General features: G+C 41.4%; 1 protein-coding gene across 4 annotated transcripts in view; it reads left to right on the top strand.

Moving 5' to 3' along the window:
• Positions 1-12,018: 12,018 nt before the first annotated feature.
• Positions 12,019-20,727, top strand: part of clstn1 (calsyntenin 1) — a 39,930-nt gene continuing 31,221 nt past the window's right edge. For all 4 annotated transcript variants that reach the window (XM_085781751.1, XM_085781749.1, XM_085781750.1 and 1 more), the window contains exon 1: positions 12,019-12,283. In XM_085781751.1, coding sequence (XP_085637877.1) covers positions 12,202-12,283 — 82 coding nt within the window. In that variant the 5' untranslated portion in view covers positions 12,019-12,201. The remainder of the gene's footprint in view (positions 12,284-20,727) is intronic.

Here is a 20,727-nt window from a genome sequence, read left to right as displayed (position 1 = left end):
CACCATAATCTAAACTGAAAACTGAAAATATAAACCTTTTGGTCATTTCTGTTGTGCTTTTGTAGCTCTTGAAACCAAGTAAATGTGCAAATACTCAGGTTATCACCAACCTTTGTTGTCAGTTGTTTGTTCAGTTGCTTATAACCACAAACAAGCTTTTCACATTTCACTGTTTTACACTCCACTGACAGTAGCTTTTAATGAAAAGCAGTACCAACTCTGACACCGACTGTAGCTCCTGCTCTCCTTTCATGCAACTACACATACTGATGATGGACAAAAGTAACAGAAACATATGTAAAACAATAATAAACATGACAAGATAAAACATTAAAAAAAACACAGCCTCAGATACCAGATATTCCCAAATCCCTTTATTCCTATTTTTTCTGCCAGCCCTCCTCCTCAGGCAAGGTCAGGGTCATGTGCAGGGCAGCACCTTACAGTTTTTATTTGAAGACCTTGAAGCACGATGGCTGCCTGCAGACACACAAGCCTGCACACACGAGCCCCCTGGTTGCAGGACGGCCTCTCAATCTGCTCACAACGACTGTATGACCTCCACGTAACAATTTGCAAATGCATATGCCAATACTAATTCCCGAAAGCTTTATTGGCATGAATGGAAGAGATCCGACACTGCCAAAGCATTTCAGTGCATCAATAGGCTGACGCTGATGCACTATAATGAACCAACTGGATCTTATGCAAGAGAGTAATTGATGACTGACACAGCAGCAGCTCCAACCAGGAGCACCTGCGACCATCAGGCGATGATGCAGATATAAGTGACTGATGAATACTTTACTGGCCGATTATCTGCAGGGCCGGCATATACATGATGAAGCCACACATGCAAATGTAAACACACAGAAACACAGTGTTTCTTCAAGGTAGCCTACTATTATCAACAATGTATTTTCACATTTGAAGACACGCACACCCTTCACTCACGGGCACGGCACAGAGGTGGGTCTGAGGTGTCGCTGTGCATGCATTCATCTGTCTGCAGGTGCTGTTGCCATGGCAACGATAGATGGGATTGCGAGCCAAACAAGTGAATTCGTGAGTTGACTGTCAGCTCACTCTCACTCCACCCAGAGATCGGGTCCTGACCTCCACGAGAGATCCTTGAGAATAATGTGTCGGAGAGAGAAGTCAGTGAAATGAGATTCTGCTCTGCCTGTCCTGTGCACCGTGCAGTTTTTTCACATCCACAGGCCCTCCGCTCACTCTGTGACAACCGTATCCTCGGGCCCTCCACTTAAAATTAGAGAGCAGCTGTCCCTGGATTATCTTATCCTGAGACAGATTCCTAGAATACCCAGGACAGAATTATCCTGAGGGTGATACAGACAGGGGGACTGGAGCTGGGAGCCATTTTTGGGGGTGGGTGTTTGTAAATGCCTATTTTGAACTAGTATCCTGGCAGTGGACTGGCAGGCATCAACACTTGTTAGCTTGTGTTTCCTATATGAATCTACTAAAGTGAGGGCACTAAGGGCAGTGTACTCAACCTCACCTCTCAGCACTTGTTTTTAGGGACTTAGGTTAGAATCAGGGTTACATCTAAGTCAGAGGTGAAAGGTTGGGACATGTTGTTGATTTACTGCAGGGTTAGATGTTTCCCTTTGGTGTGTCAACATTTGTACAGTTTGTAATGAAAAACTTTTTATTCAGATATTGATGTTTTTAATTACAGTTGTCAAATTAAATGCTCTCCTGGGGTCTGAAAACCAATTACAGATTTGCTGTCAGTATTTTTATATTTTCATATTTTCATATTTTTGAAGCCAATTTAAGGAACTTAAAAAGCCTCAACCAGCAACATAAAATAAAGTCTGTTTTTCTTTGTCCCTGAGGATATCTTTCAGTGGATTTTTGTCTGCGTTACATATGCAGCTGTATGCAGCTGTATTATTCTGTGTGTGTGTGTGTGTGTGTGTGTGTGTGTGTGTGTGTGTGTGTGTGTGTGGGTCCTGCAACCCCGATGAGAGCTGTGGCAGCCTATTTACAATAGCAGTGTCCCTCAGGGCTGGACTCGTGCTTCATGGAAAATATACCCAAACCTGTCGTTGGTGAAAACACACAGAGGGCTTTCCACATGCTCACATCCCTGAGCAGGGATTGTATCTCATAAAGGAGGGCTGTTGTTTTGTCTCCAAGGTGAAATGTGTGTTTTTAACCAAATTATATAATGAATTCACACCTCTAACTGCAGGGGCGTGCTCTTAGGGAGAAGAGAGATATCTCATTCATCTCAATCTGAGCTCCAACTGTACAAATATAGCAGCACGAGGACCACGCGGTGTTTAATGAGACTGCATGAGGCTGTCGTTAGAGCAGGGAGAGGTGCTGGATTATTGATGCCTCTGAGCTCCACTGCTGGGCTCATTTCTAGCTGTCTCCTTGGGGAAGAGGTGTGCTCACTCACCTCCAAGACTGGGTGACAGCCGGGTATGAATTACCTTCCCCATTCCCTCCTGCTGACACTGCAGCCAGCGGCCAGCGACCACGCATTTTAATACGGAGACACTTCAGGGAGAAACAGAGGAGGGAGAAGCAAGTGGGAGAGAAAAGATGAGACCATGTGTGTGTGTTTGTGTGTGATCATGAATGTGTTTGTTTGTGTGTGTGTGTGTGTGTGTGTGTGTGTGTGTGTGTGTGTGTGTGAGTGCGTGCTTGTCGCTGTTGTGAGGGATTTTGTGTTAGAGGAAAAAGATAATTGTGACGAAGGGGAAGGAGGAGCGAGATAGGAGGGGAGACGAGGCTAAGCGATTTGAAAATCAATAATTAAAAGGTCATGTGGAAATACAGAGAGAGTGAGAGAGAGAGAGAGGGGGGGGGGTTCAACTAAATAATACCTTAATCCTCCATTAACATGCAGCAGCCAGAATCTCCTGCTTCCTCATCACGTGAGGTCAGGGGAGATGCAGGCACTAATGCACCATGGGATTTATTTGTGTAAAACTTCTCTCCTTGCCCATGAAGTCTATTGAGTTGACATGCACCAATAATGTATTGTAACTGCTGAATAATACATACTAGTGTGCCTCTTGTCAGTTGTTGTTTTGTTTTATTTAAAAACACACAATAGACATTTATTCCTGTGTCCCTACAACAGGATTTGTTTCATTCAACATGTTTCATCCATGTTAAATCTGATCACGTCTACCAGTGTATTTCCGAAACTTTTATTTTATTTTATTTTTGAACTGATTAAAAAGGGTATTCAGGATAAAGGATGAACACTAACATTGAATCTTAAAACAGGTCACAAATATATACTTGTGACCTCAGTAATTTCCTGATACAGTGGGGATTTGTGTTTGGGTTTTTGTTTGTTTGTTTGTTAGTTGTTGTTTTGTGTAATAATTACTGCAGCAAGAATAAATAGTGTGTTGATACTCTTCTCTGACTCAACTTAATATGCATCAGGAACATTAACAAGGTTTATATATTGGCCTTTATAGAAGAGTTGTTGACAGAGAGAGAAAAATATAAAAGAACATCCAGCTTGTTTTTAAAGTCCAATCATATGAGCTCCACAAGAATATAAAAAAGCTAATTTGTGGATGTTTTCTTTATGTAAATAATAGATATCAGGCTATAGTAGTCATAAAGGTGCTATGGATGAAATCCAAATAGCTACTGTGCTTGAATACCTTATGATGTGGTTTGAAAGTGAGCAAGTGGATAATGAGTTGGAACAGTTTTTGTCTTCATCAGCCCTCTGACGATTACATCACATCTTTAAGATGAGCTTTTTAAGAAGAACTTGGATCTATGTCTTTGTATAATGTTACAATCCCCATTGTTTGTTGTATGTACATTGATTTTTAATCGGATACAACAGATAAAGTGACTCAAATATCCCATAGTGCATTGAATCTCCCAGTGCAATCAGTAAGTGCATCACCTAAATTGGATAAGAGTCAGACTCCTGTAAAGAAAACACAGCTCAACAAAATCTGTAATGAATGAATATAATTACTCAAATGGATGCATTAGGAGCAGCTTTTCACTTTCCTAAGCATCACACAGTACTGTGTTGTGTTGATTCTGATAAACTGAGCCTGATACTAAAAAGGGCCTAAAATAATCCCAGACAAGCCAGAAGATCATGTGCTGTGTTTTATCAGAGATCAAAATAATTTCCGGTTCCTCTAGGTTTTTTTGGCGAGGGAGATTCATAAACAGACGCTGAGTGTGACCAGGGGTATTTCAATTGTTCCCCCGTCTGCAGCACTGACCTAGTCGGGTAATAATCACCGATCTTGGTTAATAGCAGGCTAACAACGTAATTATGAGCAGCGAGGGAGCAGGGCACAGATGCTATAATGGGACCAGGGCCACAATAAGCTGACTGCAGAGACCCTGATATGTCTGCATGATTTACTCTCTTTATGTCTCAGCACCGGATTCAAGTGTGTTTATGAGGTTGAGTTCTCTAACAGGCCAGAGGTCAGTTTGCACTAACCCCCATCTTAATATCACAGGATCAGAGGAGGGAGAGAGCAAATAGCCGTCATCAGACCCCTCTGCGATTGTGAGTTCATTTGGGCAAATAAGGCATCTGTGCAAAACCGGATTTAACTCTTACATAAACATTTGAAAGACAATAAGAGGAGCTTTTTGAAATGGTTTGACCTGTGTTAGATTTTGTTCAGCTGTGATTTTCTAACATATAATTTACCAGATTTTGGTTGTTTAAACCAGTTCAGCATCTGGGTCGGCGTACTCTCAGATGCACTTCATACTGAGTCAGAGATGACCAAGCCACACACTGGCTCCAAGCCATTTTTAACCTCCTTCACTTTAACGTCACCCACTCGCCATATGAGCCTCCTTCAAGGGTAATGGGGGAGCAGACTGCTCACTTCCCCTGTCTGGACAGCAGGTTTTCCCATACACAAACACGATCTTAATCACAGACATCAACTTGGGGGTTGTTAGTACTATGGGTGGGCAGTGTGTCTCGGGTCTATGTCTGTGTTACTTGCTTCATCCGGTGTGTGGGTGCACTTTTTTTCCCCCATGTGTCAAGTTTGTTCAATGATGACAAGGCAGAGATTATCAGAGAGATTTGGGCAATGGCTCCTGACCTGGCAGCCGTGACACCACATGTTGATTTTAAACTAGCATGTAACTTTCTTCATACAACTGAATTCACAGTAGGTCAGTTTATCAAAGTTTAAATTGTATGTGTGACATGTAGTGGAAGAAACTGGATATGATATCATAGTTATTATGGTATAATATTACCTCACCCATTTAGCCATTTGGAACTATTATCTACTGGTTACTTTCAGCCAATGAACATTTACTCAGCTCATTGAACTAACCATATTAATTACTGTTAGCCAACACCATTATTTTGCAAAAACATCTATTCATTATTTTGAGCAAACCAACATTTATCCATGACTCATTACTAACATTCATTACTTTGTACAAACTAACCACTTATGAATCACTTTTACATAACCAGCTTTATCCAGCACATTTCTGACGAATCATTTATCCACTACTTACTGTAAACTGACATTCATGTGTTTTTTTTTGCCAACAAAACATTTATCTATTGACACTACTTTCAACCATTTATCCATGGCTTTTAATTGGTGCCATTGGGCTAACGCTCTCTTTCTTTTTATTTTTATTAGTGAGACTGCTAAAGGCATTCACACTATTGTTATTCAAATCTTTATACTAGCCTATATATTTTTCTTACTTCTTCTTCCCTTTTCCAGCATCTAACTACTCCTTCATACTTTGTGCTAGTTCAACAATATCAAAATGTGCAGCTATTCTGGAGTAATGTATACCTACTGATAGTTGGGAATCACAGATCTACAGTACTGTTTGTTTTGTTTTCGTGTTACTTTTTCATTTAGATTTGAATGCAGCATGTCTATATAATCAGCTGCCATTCCCAGGGCCCTAACTTTCAGTGTTAAAAATGTCCAAGGAGCCGAAAGACCCTGCCTATCAAAGATGAATGATTGGACTGGTAGTGACAGCCGTGTCAGTGTCCCCTCCCTATAAGCCCTCTGAGGAGGTGAGAGTTTGACACCAGCTTGACCCACAGTATGAACCCCCGAATGGCGTGTCAGAGGTGACCTTCTGTGGGGGTCAGGGGTCTAAGTCTTAAAACATGAACATCAAAAACATGGCACCCACACTTCTTTGAGCAACCTGATGTCCATCTGGAGGAATCCAACACACATGTCTGACAAATAAAGACGTCTTCATTCATCAGTTCTGACTTTATATTCTGTTTCAGGTGTACATAACAAATGCGAATGAAATCAAACATGTCTGACATCAGATACTGGTGATAAAATTAAAATATGACGGTCATGAATATGGATGGGGATGAAGGTGTTGACTGAAAGCCTAATCTGCAGGGCTCTTGAGTCCTATAGAGAGGACTCAAGTATTCTGTGAGGTGATCAAGCCTCCATCTGTCAGATTCCCACTCATGCCATGTGTTTTCGTGTCTTACATTGGTAACAATGGGGTTTGAGAGGCAGCTGAAATTGCTGGCTATGGACAACCAAGAGGACCACAGAATGAGACTAACACAACATAATAATGAAGCTTTTGTTTTTTTTCTTCTTGAGAGCTTTGATGAGGAGTTTGTGATAAAAGGTGCATACAGGAGGTGTGAGATATGAAAACATTTGTTCCAACAGCTTCATTGTTCATAGACGAAAAATAAAAAAACAACAACAACATTTTGCATAGCCTCAATATGGCAATGAAACAGACACAGATTTTGTGTCTCCTGAGAAGAGCAGCAAAAATGTGTCTGCTACACTGACAGGAATTATAATAAAGCTACTGATGAATGAGAGTGGAATGGGTTTTTAAAAAAAAAAGATGACTGTTTTCATAGTGAAATTGTGTGCAAATGGGAGAACGAGCCTGCAGTTAATAAATGACCATAAGGATGTAAGATAAATGGGAGCGACTTAGGTGGAAGGGAATCAATCACTGTGGGTGAGTTCTAAACACTCCCAATGGAGATGTATAAATTAGCAAAGGCAGCTTTTCAAGGTGCACAGCTTCAGCTCCCTGTGTGATTTGTTGGCCAGGCTGCTGCTGCACATACAGACCCACTGGCTTTAAATGAAAAAAAAAATCCTGTGAAAGAACTCGATAACATCCAGAACTTCTAATGTGAGATTTAATTTCCCCCAGCCATGGATTTAAAAAATGTATTCATGAACAAAGTCAAGGAGACACCGGTATTGAAGAAGAAAAAAAAAGATGGAAGTCTCACAGTATATAAAATAAATCTCTCAAGAAAAATGCTCACTGAAAATTGAGGCTTATGAGTTTATGAGGTGACACATATTCAGGTTTCACAGGATATATTTCTGATAATCAGATAAAGAAAGGCAGAAAGTGAGAGAGTCGAGGCAAATTGGCATGTAGCGCTGTAGTCCTCTGAAAGGATTTTTTCTAAGCTTTTCCCTTAGGCTAATTAGATACTGGGACACTAGTTCAAAAGTATGCAGTGAAAATGATATCAACAAACAAATATTTTGGTCTGCACACATCATTAATATAAAATTATATCTAAGAAAACTCCTTATGAAAAACGTGTGGGCCTCCCAAGCAATTACCATCAGAACAATTATCTCCGGTATCTCCAGTCTAAGTCTTTAGAGAAGAGGAATAGATAATGGACTTCCTACTTTTCCTTCCTCTGGAAAGGGAAAAAAAACAAAACTCTGTAGTGGCTAATGACACAGGCTGCAGTCTAGACATGAAACAGGAAAGAGAGCACTGAGAAGCAGTGGCGTTTTAATGGTCACGACCACTTTGATTCCCATGATAGCAAAGTCTTTTCTTGCTCTGTCTACTGCTAACCACCCACCATGACTGCAGCCCGCAGTAATGTCTCCAACGTGACTGAATATGTTCAACCCCAGTGTATCCGCCCTCTGTTCATGTTGGCTGAGTGTTATAACTGAGGCAGAAGGATGGAAACTGAGGTGGAAGGATTTTGAATAATGTGAGCGGCCATGGGGCATTGGTGACCTTCGACCATCCTAATAATGTGGTGTATCTAATCCCCAAATCCAAGTCTGGGGGGCATGAGCTCACTGTCTGAGATGGATGACAGGTTCTTTTTCATACAGAGCAGGCACAGCCATATCTATCTATCTATCTATCTATCTATCTATCTATCTATCTATCTATCTATCTATCTATCTATCTATCTATCTATCTATCTATCTATCTATCTATCTATCTATCTATCTATCTATCTATCTATCTATCTATCTATCTATCTTTGGACTTGATCGGGTATGAGGGATAAATAACATGTGCCACACACTTGCAACAATCTTTCTTTTCATTTGACAGTAATCAGTCATGTGGATTGTAAAACACCAGCAAACAGTAAAATAAAACAGAAGGAGAATAAATCAAACAAGTGATTCTTCAGGAAGATGCACTTTCATAATTGGGGAATGTTCACACTGAGATCTAAGGGCTATTTGATGTAACTGGTATATTGTCTCACGTAAGACCAGTCGGTGTTGAATCTTTTAAAATTCACTGTTGTCTCCACAATACATGAATTATATTTCTGCTCTGTTGAATAGAGCTGGAGGTAAAAAAAAAAAAAAGAAAAAAGAAAAAAGAAAAAAAAGAGATAGATAAATTAGAATCTGGAAGTCAAAAACTGAAAGTTATCCTATTGCTTGAATTCTGTAGGGAATAATATCTCCCTGACCCTTTACAGCATTATGAGCCATTCAGAGTGATGTTTATATTGAGAAAGACAACTTCACAGACCGCTGAATACACTCCGAAGAACTTCTTGGACTGTCACCTCACTATAGTTTACAAATTAAAATGAAGACCTGCGCTTGCAGCAGACGACAAACCATGCAAATCCCTACAGAGGAGCAATTATTCAGAGCGGTGGGTGAACGGCTCTGGAGGAAATAGCACCTTTCTGATCATTTGTTGATGTTTCACACCTATCCACTGAGCCCTCCTATTGCCTGCCATTGTGCCCCCAAGAAATGATAATGGTCATTCTGTCTCTTCCCCAGAGTGCTGGACATCTGTGGGGGAGGGAGGAGGGAGCAAGGGAGGAGGGGGAGCTCCCACTTTCTCTCAGGCCACTTCATGTGTTGCCAAACGGGAAACAAATAGGCTCTGTGCTTCAGATCTGCTGCTGCCCTGATGCCCATAGACTGTCCCCTGTTTATAGACCCATCACTTAATTGTGGCCTCACACAACTATGTCCTTTCTTTGCTGTTTCAATTGCAGCTATTGAGACAGCACTGGATTCTAATAGTGACTTTCATTCTTTCAACATCTATTATTTTACTCATTCGAATGTTTTATTAATCTCCTTTTTTTTGGAGGGTGGATTGTCAATTATGCAATGCTACTGCATGGGACACAAAATAAAGCTTGTGTTAGGTCTCATGTTCAGTTTCTATCCACAAACTCACAACAAGACTTCCCACTATCTGTTGACCTTTTCACCATTAAAATCACATGTGTCTGAATTTGCATGAGCTGCAGCCATGTCAGGGATGCTCGGTGATGTAGACGCTCATAAGTAATTGTCTGATTGCATCGCACCCTCGTCTCTTCAGGGGTGCTATCTATATCTGAGAGTGTTGATTAGATAGCAACCCCCACCCACATTTGCAATTCAAGGCCTTGGCATTATCACACTGCCAGACACTTGTTGTTTGCCTGTGTGCAGGGTGAGGATAGTGTTGGTTGCATATGATCAATATGATGTTCTTTTTTAATGAAAGTTGCACAATGCTCATTCACTGCCAGAGTCGCTCTGTGGAAAACTTGGGGCCAAATTAAAGCATGGGATGTAGGCCTACTTCAGATTTACAATTCCCACCTCGGCTCTCTGTGCTATACAGGATTAAACAACTTTTTGGCTTCGGAGCCATATAAGCAGTTTCACACATTTCAGTTTGTCACATTCGGGTTGAGTCATGTTTCTGAAATATCCATTTTTTACCATGCCTGGATTATGTAGCCACAGCCTCTGGTCAGCATGCTCTATGGGTCCCCTATGCCAGCAACACTGTACAGAGCTCTGAAATAACTGAGGGGGACTTAGACCTAAAACATCTCCTCTCTGGCCTTGATGGCAGCCTGCAGGGGTAAAACAAAATTACATTACATTTATTTAAATTGAACACACCAGAATACTGAAGGGTCCTTATAAGCCCCTGAACTCTGGTGTTGTGTTTAGTTGCGCTTCAAATTCTGATGACCACTAACATCATCACAAACCCACTCACATCACCCAGAAGGCGTTTGGCCCCCGCCCTCAGTCTTTAGTTTTAGCCCTCGGTGCTAAACTAGCTGCACGCTCCCACAATAACAGTACTGACGTCACTAGCCATCATTGGATACACGATGCCTTCAGGTTCTCCTCTCAAAATCCGATTTCTGAGCACTTTGCGTTGTGCCCAGCTTCAACTGCATAGGACTGGAGAGAAACAGGCCAATCTGAGTAGATTGTATTGTCTTAGAGTTTAAAAATCTAGAGAGATAGAATGAATAAGGATAAATCGGAGTTTAAATGACCTATATTCTTGATAAATTCATTTTTTTGGTTTGGATTTGGGTTTGCTTTAATGACAGTAGCCTATCCCATCAGTCTTTGTCAGAGATTTGTAAAAGTGATGTCCTCGCTTTATTTACTTTTCATCTTCACAACACGCTGATCAGTCAATTACAAATGATATATTTTGCAAATATGAACGCTTTTGTATACAGCAGCCCCTGTTGTGTAATGTGTGTCAGAGTTCCTAAAACAAACCAGGAACACTATGATTAGGCTACTTGCCTCGTGTCAGTGAAACACAGATGTTAATTTCCAGGCTATTCAACAGACTCATGCAGAAAGAACATGTCAAACTTGCTGTGTAACCTGGATTCATTCCCTCAAAAGAAGTGGAACTTACGGCTCATAGGCACCACATTTAATTTTATAGGTCTAATTGATAACACTATTCTTTTTGTTTTCTAATTTATTAGTGTGGCAACAGTATTATTTTGTGCACCCAGCCCAGTGATGTTCATTTAAAATCATACTGGGTACTAAAAAATTGGGAAAATGCACAAATTAACCTCCCGTTTACAGTCTGATTGGGGAACTCCAGACAAAATGAGCTTCTAGCCAAATATGTAGGCTACATTTTTTCTTTGCTGTAATACTACCACCAAGCATGGATTTATGGTGTGTTATAGGCCCAATTAGACTGAAAATAATCAAGGTCTTTGAACCTACATTTTGAGAACACTTAAAGACTGGACTTTATGGTTAGGTGGCAAAGCAGCTTTCCTGTGTTACTATGAACATCTCCCTCAAAATTAAACTTAATGACTGGGAGCAGTTGATCTTAAGTGGCGGTTTCCCAATATTCCCAGTTTTTCCAGTTTTGCCTCTGGGAAGATTTAGTTAAAATGTAAATATGTCCATATGCCTTTGTCAGAAAAGCAACAACCTCAATTCAATTCAATTCAATTCAATTCAATTCAATTCACTTTATTAATCCCAAAAGAGGGAAATTTGTTTGTCCCAGCAGCACAATAAAAGCAAATACACAATATAAAAATAGACAGATAAATACTACCGGCACACACACACAACAGTCATTCATTAAAAATATGGTCAGCTAGACTGCCCAGGTCTGGAGGCTACATATGTGTTGTAAAGTCTGATGGCCTCGAGTTACACTATAGGCTAGGTCTTTGTATGTAGAATTTCCATTTGATACAATCTAGTTGGAATGGTTAAATAAACTCTAGTGTTAATGTTGTGAATTGGTGGTTAGCTATTACATAAACACCTGTCATGATGGGACGCAGGCTTGCATGACAAGGGAAAAAAAAAAAATCCCTATGTTTTGGTGCGTTGGGAAGGTGTCCTGGAACATTCCGACGGCGCTTGAACGCACCAAGCTGCAAAACTGCGAGAGGAGCGGCGGCTGAAGGGGAGAGGAGCAGAGCAGAGCGGCGGCGGCGGCGACGACGGCCATCTTAGAGCTACCGTGGTAACCGACACTCATCTTCTGGATTTTATATTTCTTGTTAAAGCAACGCAGCACCTGACTGACGGGGGGAGAAGAAGGTCGTCTTTTTTTTTTTAAATACCTCGTCGCGGTTGTGAACTCGAAGTCGGGATGCGTTTCCGAGGGAATACACGATTTGCATCCGCTGTCGGACTGGTCCTCGGACTATTATGTGCGGTGGAGGCAGCAAAAGGTAACTAAGCTGGGGATTTATATGTCCCGTTGTGTTCAGTCTTGTCTGTCTGCTCGTGTGTCGCACGGGTTTGTTTCTGTGTGCTTTGAAAGTTCACGGCTCTCCCGTGCAGCTCTGAGGTTGTTGAAGGTGAAAACACAGTGAGGTTGAGCAGGGCTGGTGCAGAGGGGACCAGAGGGATGCGTGCTGCTGCTCAGGAACCTGTTCAGGGGATGGTCAGCTCCGGAGCCGCAGCACAGGGATGTAGCGAAGTCGTATCCCGCCGGTAGCAAGTGCATCCTGCGATTAGGCTGGCTATTTTAACCTGTACTATACAAAATCTTAAACACACATTATATTCTACCCACAGTTATCATCTGTGTGTAAGATTTTTATTCTAACACCTGCTATAAGAGGAGGCTACTTTGGAGATAATATCAAGGCCACAAAACGACCCCCTTCTGTCATCTGCATTCAGTCTATTTTTAGGTGCTGCTCTTTTTTTTGTCGCTTCATAACAGTCCTTATTATAAGATGAAAAAATATTTCTCACCCTCTGCTGAGTTTGTAAGATGTTTTCCTTTTTTAAACTTGTCTATGTTTGGGAGGCTACTCATTTCGTATGTTAATGATAATTGCGTATATTTCAAATTCAGGCCACTGCTGTTAGCCATAGCCTACGTTATTATTATCTTTTGTTAAGATGTAGTGTTATTAACCCTGCCAGGTTTAGTCCCACATTACCAGGCCTAATGCTTGGTTTGGCAACGTGTGGTCGCACCAGGATGGAGCCTGGTTGGCTACGCATTGCAGATCCTCTTCACATGTTACTGTTTTGTCGGTGGATTTAAAAATTCATGTGCTGTGATCACAGGCTTAAGTAAAAAAAAAAAAAAAAAAGAATAAGAAAAAAACCCTAAAGTGGGATCTGGATCTACCTCAAACCACAGACTGATAATGTAAGAACTGAAAGTGCAACTGCGCTCTTGTTTTTAACAATGTCACCGATGGACACACCATCAGCCACTGAGGAGGGGAAACATGTCTTAATTTGCTGCAGGGCGGTCCATCCACTTCTCTCCCTCCAGCTCAGACACCACCAGCTTCCTTATTGCGTGAATCCACACACTTGTGTTTTAACATTAGCTTCCCATCTGCCCACTCCCCACAGTGAGCTTTGTGTTTCAGGGTGTGTAAGGGCAGGTGGATATTAGTTAATAGCCATGATATCAGCATGCCCAGGCAGAAGCTGGGGGAGACAGTGTGTGTTGTTTCCTTTCTTCATGTTACACCCATTTTATGCTCCCATGAACAAAACAAATGCTATTAAGAGGGACGTCGGCTCTCATAAAAGTCAGAACAGGAGCTTCTAATTCAGCCATATTTTTTCCTGTTGCTATGTCAGGCAGCAGAGAATGCACAGCACCGGGAGGCGAGGCATTTGTACAGCAGTAACTTAATTTCTTTTTTCATCAATCAAAAGGGGAAAGGGCTGGTATAGCAGATAGACCTCAGCGGTGTGCAAATGTGGCTTTTTTTTTAAAAGTGTGTGTTTTAGAAAGTGCACCTGCTGACTTCCCTGCTCTTATCAGCAAAGGAGGTGCTGCGAAATCACCACAAGGGCTTATCTTTTATTAACCAAAGGTCACTCGCTTATTTCACAAGCCACTTCTCCTTGTTGTTGATTCCTCCTTCGAGCCCGGCCACGTTGCACTGCACGGTGGCTCTCATCCCTGAATCTTTTCGTTTAGATGTCTGCAAATGATCAGACACACAAACATTACCATCGCAGATAACATGGCTACAACAAGCCTAGAACAATCTGTGGGTTAAATACAAGTTTTTTTTGCATCAAAACAATACCTACGCTGTATGATTCACTGCACTGCCAGCAAGGAAATGTCAGTGCGTGTGAAAGTGGGGCAAACATGGACAGACTGTGGCAGGCCTGTGGAAGCTCCAACACGATTGTAGGCTTTTCAGTCGCTGGTGTTGCTTGCTGCCCACCGCTGTAAATTTTCTTTAAATGCATTATGTCTGCAGTTTTCTCATCACTTGTTTTCAAAGTCTCACCCCATGTGGTTGCTTTCCCATTCTGTGACCACGAGCAGCTGTCCCCATGCCCTCTAGACGCAAGCATTAGGTCTGCCGAGATGCATGAGCCTCCCCTGTGCACACACAGCCCAGACAAAGGAGAAGCTGGCTGATGGGAAGTTTCTTGGCTCATTCGTCATTGAATTAAGTAATTCTAGTTGAACAAATTGGATGCCCTGCTTTGTGTGCTGCTGAGCTAACATATGCGCTCTCCTCACATGGCTGGGAGAAAGAGCATGTTACAGGTTATGTACAAGTGTTTTCCTCCCAGGCCTTCTCTTCCTGCATTCATTGGAGAGGCTTGCTATTGATCACTGAAAATTACACGTCAGTAGATGTGCCAGATCAATATTTTTATTTTCAAGACATAATTTATTGGCCTGTCATGAGGGTTGACCCCCGAGGTTCCTCCCACATCACATCTACATGAAAATATTATGTTTATTTGATAGTTTTGTAGTCTAATGAGTAAAGGGATGCAGGAAAATATGTCCACCTTTTCTTTATTTGATTTTCATGTCGACTCGAAGAGTTATGAAAAGTGATCATGAAGTTTCAAAATGGCATCATGATTTTTTTCTGTATCAACAAAATTATGAATTGAGTCATAATTTCATAGTCATCAGCAGCTTCACTGTATTGATATTAGCCTTCAAAAACCAATATTGGTTGCAACCTGACTCATGCAACTCACCCCAGATAGGTCTATTGATTCAAGAATCCAAGGGACCAAAATAAAGGACGACTGCCATCATTGCCCTGGTTTACTCTGGGGAAATAAACATGCTCACTGTTTATATTTTCTGTTGATTTAAGCCCATTTGAAGCCCTCGGGCAACCAACAATCTGCATGACATATGTCATCTTGCTATGTCATGGCAAACAGAAACTATGTGTATGAACACACAATGACCACATTGTTCGCCTCTCCCATGCAGCTCTAGTAACACTGTTGTATGCCATCATTCAGTCAGTTTACAGACTTGTTTTTACTCTGAAATTACACCATGAACTATCAACGGGGGGATGGCCACTGGCCAGCGCTGTGATGACACTGGGAAAGAACTAAATCAGTTCAGTTTCCTGTGTTTCAGTTTGACCATGACAGGTCTTTCTCAGCTGGTAAAATACACCATAAAAGGTGTTGTTGGTGTGTCACTGCAGGTGGTTTTGGTTGATACAATCCATTTTTTTTAAACGTTACAAATCCAGTGTCTAACTCCATAAGCTATTGAACACAGACCCAACTACAAAGGACTACTTTGCTCAAACCAAATAATATGCAATTTCTGTTCTGACAAATACCTTTTCTGGAGAATAGCAAAATCCTGTATGAGAATATGGCTTTGTGTGAGGTTTTTATTATTATTATTATTTTTTTACCACATTTGTTGTGACCCTTTTTGTTATTGTTTCAAAAAGTATTGGTGTGAAATTTTGCAATCGTTATCAGCAATTGTTAATCAGAGTTGTTCTGTCCACACATTAATTATCTGCCTGCAGTTTCAGAAAGCGTTCCAGAGTTATGGCAGTCGGTGTCAAATAGGCCATGGCAAAAGGCCAAATATGGGAGAACTGAATGAGATGACAAGAACAGATGAATACTTTATTGGGCTCTTCAGAATATGCATCATATTTGTAGATGACTGGGTAGAGTTTATTGGTGGAATGGATGACGGATTTTTGAGAAAATGAGAAGGACTGGAGTATGTCAAGCACAAGGTAGAAAATGGGTGAGACCAATATTCGTAGATTTGTCTGAATGCAGCGAAAAAGGGAGATAAATATGTCGCCATACCTCAAGATGCAGGGTTTATTATCTCTAAAGTGCCCTGCTTCTTGCTTCAATCCACTGTCAAACATAATTACTTGATCTCTGTGTTGCGGCTGAAGTTTTCACCAAATTCCACTGAAATCAGTTGAATATTTGATCAGGGATCCTGCTAACAAACACCATCTGGATTGAGGTAATTTTTCATTGTTACTAAAGTGGGATTTAAAATTGATCACTTCTCATGTGGAGCATAACCATCATGAAACATTTTACCGTGTATTGCCCAGAGTAACAGTTTACTTGCCCCAGACAGAGGCCATGTTCCTGCAAGTTAACTCTTATGCTTTCTCAGTATTTATTCAGAGATTCTGCAGGGGAACAAAGGGCTTTTAGACCCAGACTTTCAGGGTCGGGATCTTGACTGGGCACGTCACAATGTGGTCACTGTTGAAGGATCGCGTCTCGGGCCCCTCAAGAATGTGTGTATGAGATAATCCTCCCAAAGTGCGAAGTTGTTGAAGTATTTCAATTTGGTAATTTGCCACTTAGTGTTGGAAAGACAGGCCATGAGAATCCTGGGCTTAATTTGGTTCAGTGGTGACTTTCCTCTCATTGGTGACTTCACTGACTGAATGGACTCAGTGAACTGTCAAGAATGGGTCATTCAGTTGTGAATATTAAATTGTGCCAGATGACTGGGAAGTTGTGTTGGGCACCAAGAAGAGAGATTACATTCAAACAAGCCCCTGGTCTTGGATGTTTTACATTAGTGCTTCCAGTACAGAGCAAAAAGTCAGACATGAACATGTGACCTCACACATGTGAGACGGTGAATATACACATTTTTGATGAGGGTCTATTTTAATGTAGAATTAGATGAATTGTTAAAAATCTTAAGGATTTTACAAATGCAGCATCTTATGCAGAAAACATTGCAATAAACCTTCCAAAGGTAATTAAAAAAAGAACTTTTCTCTTTACTATAATGTCAGTACTAAAATTGAATGCTTCCACTTTCACAGTAAGTGGTGCAGTAATTCATTGTGTTATTAGAGAATAAGGTAATAAAAAAACAGAGCATGCAGGTTTTCATTCAGCTTATATCTGCAGCTTATCAGGCTGCGCTAACTCCTCCCTCGAGTCCCATCGCCTCAAGGAGATAAATTGGCACTGCAGAGCTATTCACATTTGGGTGTGTTCACATTAAGATTCAGGCTCCATGGGAAACAGGTAACCAGAGAGCACGTTACCTGCTGCATGTCAGCTACACCCGGCCCGCGTTCCAGCTGTTTTCACTCTCACCTCTTCCCTCACTGGCCCTTTTGTGTCGCTCGCACAGAGGGGTGATTGAGTTGCATTCAAGACTCTGCAACTCCAACCTCCTCTTCGGGGCAGCGCTAACCGTACACAGGGTGTGTTCGTTCTGTCGGGCCGGCGGTTGTGATTGCATAAAAGACAAACAAATGTTGTTGCCTGGCGGGGAAAACTGAGAGGCTCTCCTGTGTGAGTGGGGTGTTTGGGGAGCGAGGGGCCCTTGAGGTCTGGGCTTCCTTTAAGCGTCTTCAAGGCCTCCCAGAACAGTCACCGGTCTGTGATGGGGGGTGGCTTGCGTCAACAAGTTCAGGAGCTTGTAAGGCAAGACAAACACAGAAGTGTGCCCACTGTTTCAGTCTACGAGCAGATTGTCCATTGATTATTCCAGGTCCATGAAATTAAGAGAGCATAACGAGCCACCAGCATAGTTTTAGGTCGGTGCTTAACTCAGCCCTGCATGCAGTAAAAACCTTTGGCTGTAGTTTCTGTTTGTCTTTGCTGAATATATTTGTCGAGCTTCACCCAGTCCTGAATCTGCCTTTTTAAACTGCCATGAACGCAGTACGCACCTTGCGGTTGTTGAATACACACCTGTCTGGATGGAAAACACTGTTTCTGCCAAGTTAATCGATCCATAGCTGGATTTACTTGCTGCTCACATACTCTGGGCCAGTTTGTGCAAATGGTGCATTTTTGCATATTCCTCTATGTTTTTGTTATCACATTTTTTTTTAGGTGTTCCAGACTTCTTCTTCTTTTTTTTGCTGTCTCCCTGGAAACCTCAAGGTCTGACTATTGCCAGAGCACACTCCCTTTTCTTTCCTTCAGTACTGCTGCAGCTAATGGGACAAATGTGCATAATAACCATGCAACAGAGAGGCTTTATTTAGTCTGAAACTATAATAAGACACACTCTGCTTGTAGACTCAGATGCCTCTCATGTTGCCCGTCATTGGTAGAATTGGCTAGTAAATTGAATGTAGGCTACTATTATTATTCATAATTCCTGGTAATGGTAAGCATGGCTAGAATAAAGTCTGATTATTTTGTTGTTTTTTTTAATCAAAAATAAAACACAATGACTAATAGCTTAGTATATAAGGCAGAATATTAAAAGATGCTTATTATTTTATACTTGACATCTAGTTTACAGTTTGATCACAGTATGGTGATTTAGTAGATTTAGGGTGTTTTTGCTATATACTATGATACAATTTGAAATCTAATAAATAAGGATTTCAGGTAATGGGTACAAAAGTATACTTAAATGATTATTGTGTAAAAGAGTTAGGTTCTGCGCTCGTGGTGAACCAGCATTACTATGGAGTGTAGTGGAGCTTCACATTTGCATATAATCAAAGAAGATTAAAGCTTGCAGGCCATCACGTGTAAAATATGAGCTAGATCGATGAAGCAGGGCTTCACAACGCATCACAGGCCTGACACTTGGCTGCAGCATCATCATTACACAACGAGTCCTCCGAGGTTCCCAGGCTTCATCCTATAATTACACACACATCATCTGCTGCAGCAGCGTTGGTCTGGACAGCTGTGGTATATTTCTCCGCTTCTCCCAGTGAGACCAGCAGCCTGTGAACACATCGCACGGCGTCGTCACGTTTGGTTTGAGCAGTAGCAGCCGAATGGGTCGGCTGGACACGTTGAACTCTTCTGGCAACTGCTGAGGGAAGGGGAGAAAGACTTTATTCTGATGATCCTAAACAGGGAAACATCACAGCAGCTGTACAGGTGTTCTATTCAAACTAAAGATTACCACGGCCCATTGTTGTCCAACTTTCTCGCAGGAAGTATTTCATAGTAGGTCAAACTTTATAGGCTTCAGTAAAAGAGCTAGTCGACCATAAAGGGGCTTTCTCTTTGTGTCCATGTGAATGGTCAATAATACGTGACCCCCCCCCCCTCTTTGGGCGTCATGAAAGAAGCCGGTGATGACGTCACACTGTTTGAATAAAGTGCCTCCACAGAAAATATAAAGGCAATGTTTACCTTGAAGTTTTATATTGCTCTTGTTTGGTGTTGTTGATGCTTTGTTGTTCCCAATTGACATAAATCCCAGAGAAAAACAGCGGTTATATGCAAAGAGAGTCTGAGCTTGTTAAGCCTCTACCCTACATTTATTGTCCTGTGGATTAATCATTCGCAAGGAAAGCACAAATGTTCAGTGGTAAGGACAGCAAACAGCATGTTGCTTGACTTCACAGCGGACTCACCTTCTTGTTAAAAATGATTCATAGTCCTGCACACCTTAAAAATCAGGCACGTGTTTCTGATGAAGTCAGGTGGGACTAGCTGGCCATATTGACTCATCATTAATAATGCATCATTATCGATGCAATAATGACCTTGACTGTTGCATCGAACATCTAAATTGTAATTATTGACCGTGAGAGCAGGGCTGTAACTAACAGCCAGATTCAAATCAAAGTTTGTTTCTGTCAATCTGTGACATGAGTTTTTTGTACCTCATTCAACAGGCATCTCTTCAAGTGAAACTCAGGAATACCAAAAAATAAATACACATACACAAATGCAGTTGCCTGTTTTAGTATAGGTGCACCTAAAATTGTATTGTATAGTCCAATAGCACAACAAACAAGTTCAATCAACTTAATGATATTACTGAACTTATAGCAGGTACTATTAGATTGCATTAGTGTACATTTATGTAGTATTTTATTCTGTCCTTGGTTGGCTTTTATAAGATGGGCACTCTGAAAAACAAAGCAGTAAAAAACAGCACCAGGAAAATAGAATAGCTTGGCCTATTTCAGTACATGATAAAGCCTACATCGTTTTACGACCAGTTTTTATGTCTACTTCAAAAAGTGACGGTGCAGGTGGCAGAGACACACAGCGGATCAGTGTATGGCTTGGCACAGCAAAGCTTTGCTCACATCGCCCTTGCCCACCTGTATCAGCAGTCGGCTGTATATTTCCTGTTCAGCCACGGTCCAAAATGTTTCCGCTCCCCTCCGTGGATCATTTTTAAATCGTAGAGAAGCGGATACTGGATGTTGCTTTAACGTCATTATAGTATCATGCTCATTGACAGATGTACACAATAAAAACTTGGCAGTGTTTTGTTTTTGGCAGTTTTCTTTGCTTTGCCTGATATCTTGCTCATCACCTGACCTTGTCAGTGAATGAAATGGACACATCCCATAATAGGATTAAATGTTATTGGCTTCATTTGCTGCAAGAGAACTGCATACCAGGCACTTTTGTTGCTTGGCTGTGTCCAGTAGTGTCTGCACTTGTAATA

This window comes from Trachurus japonicus, chromosome 7, assembly GCF_045865225.1.
Source record: "Trachurus japonicus isolate A0001 chromosome 7, Traja_1.0".
NCBI classification, from domain to species: Eukaryota; Metazoa; Chordata; class Actinopteri; order Carangiformes; family Carangidae; genus Trachurus; species Trachurus japonicus.
This window is presented reverse-complemented; position numbering and strand designations above follow the sequence as displayed.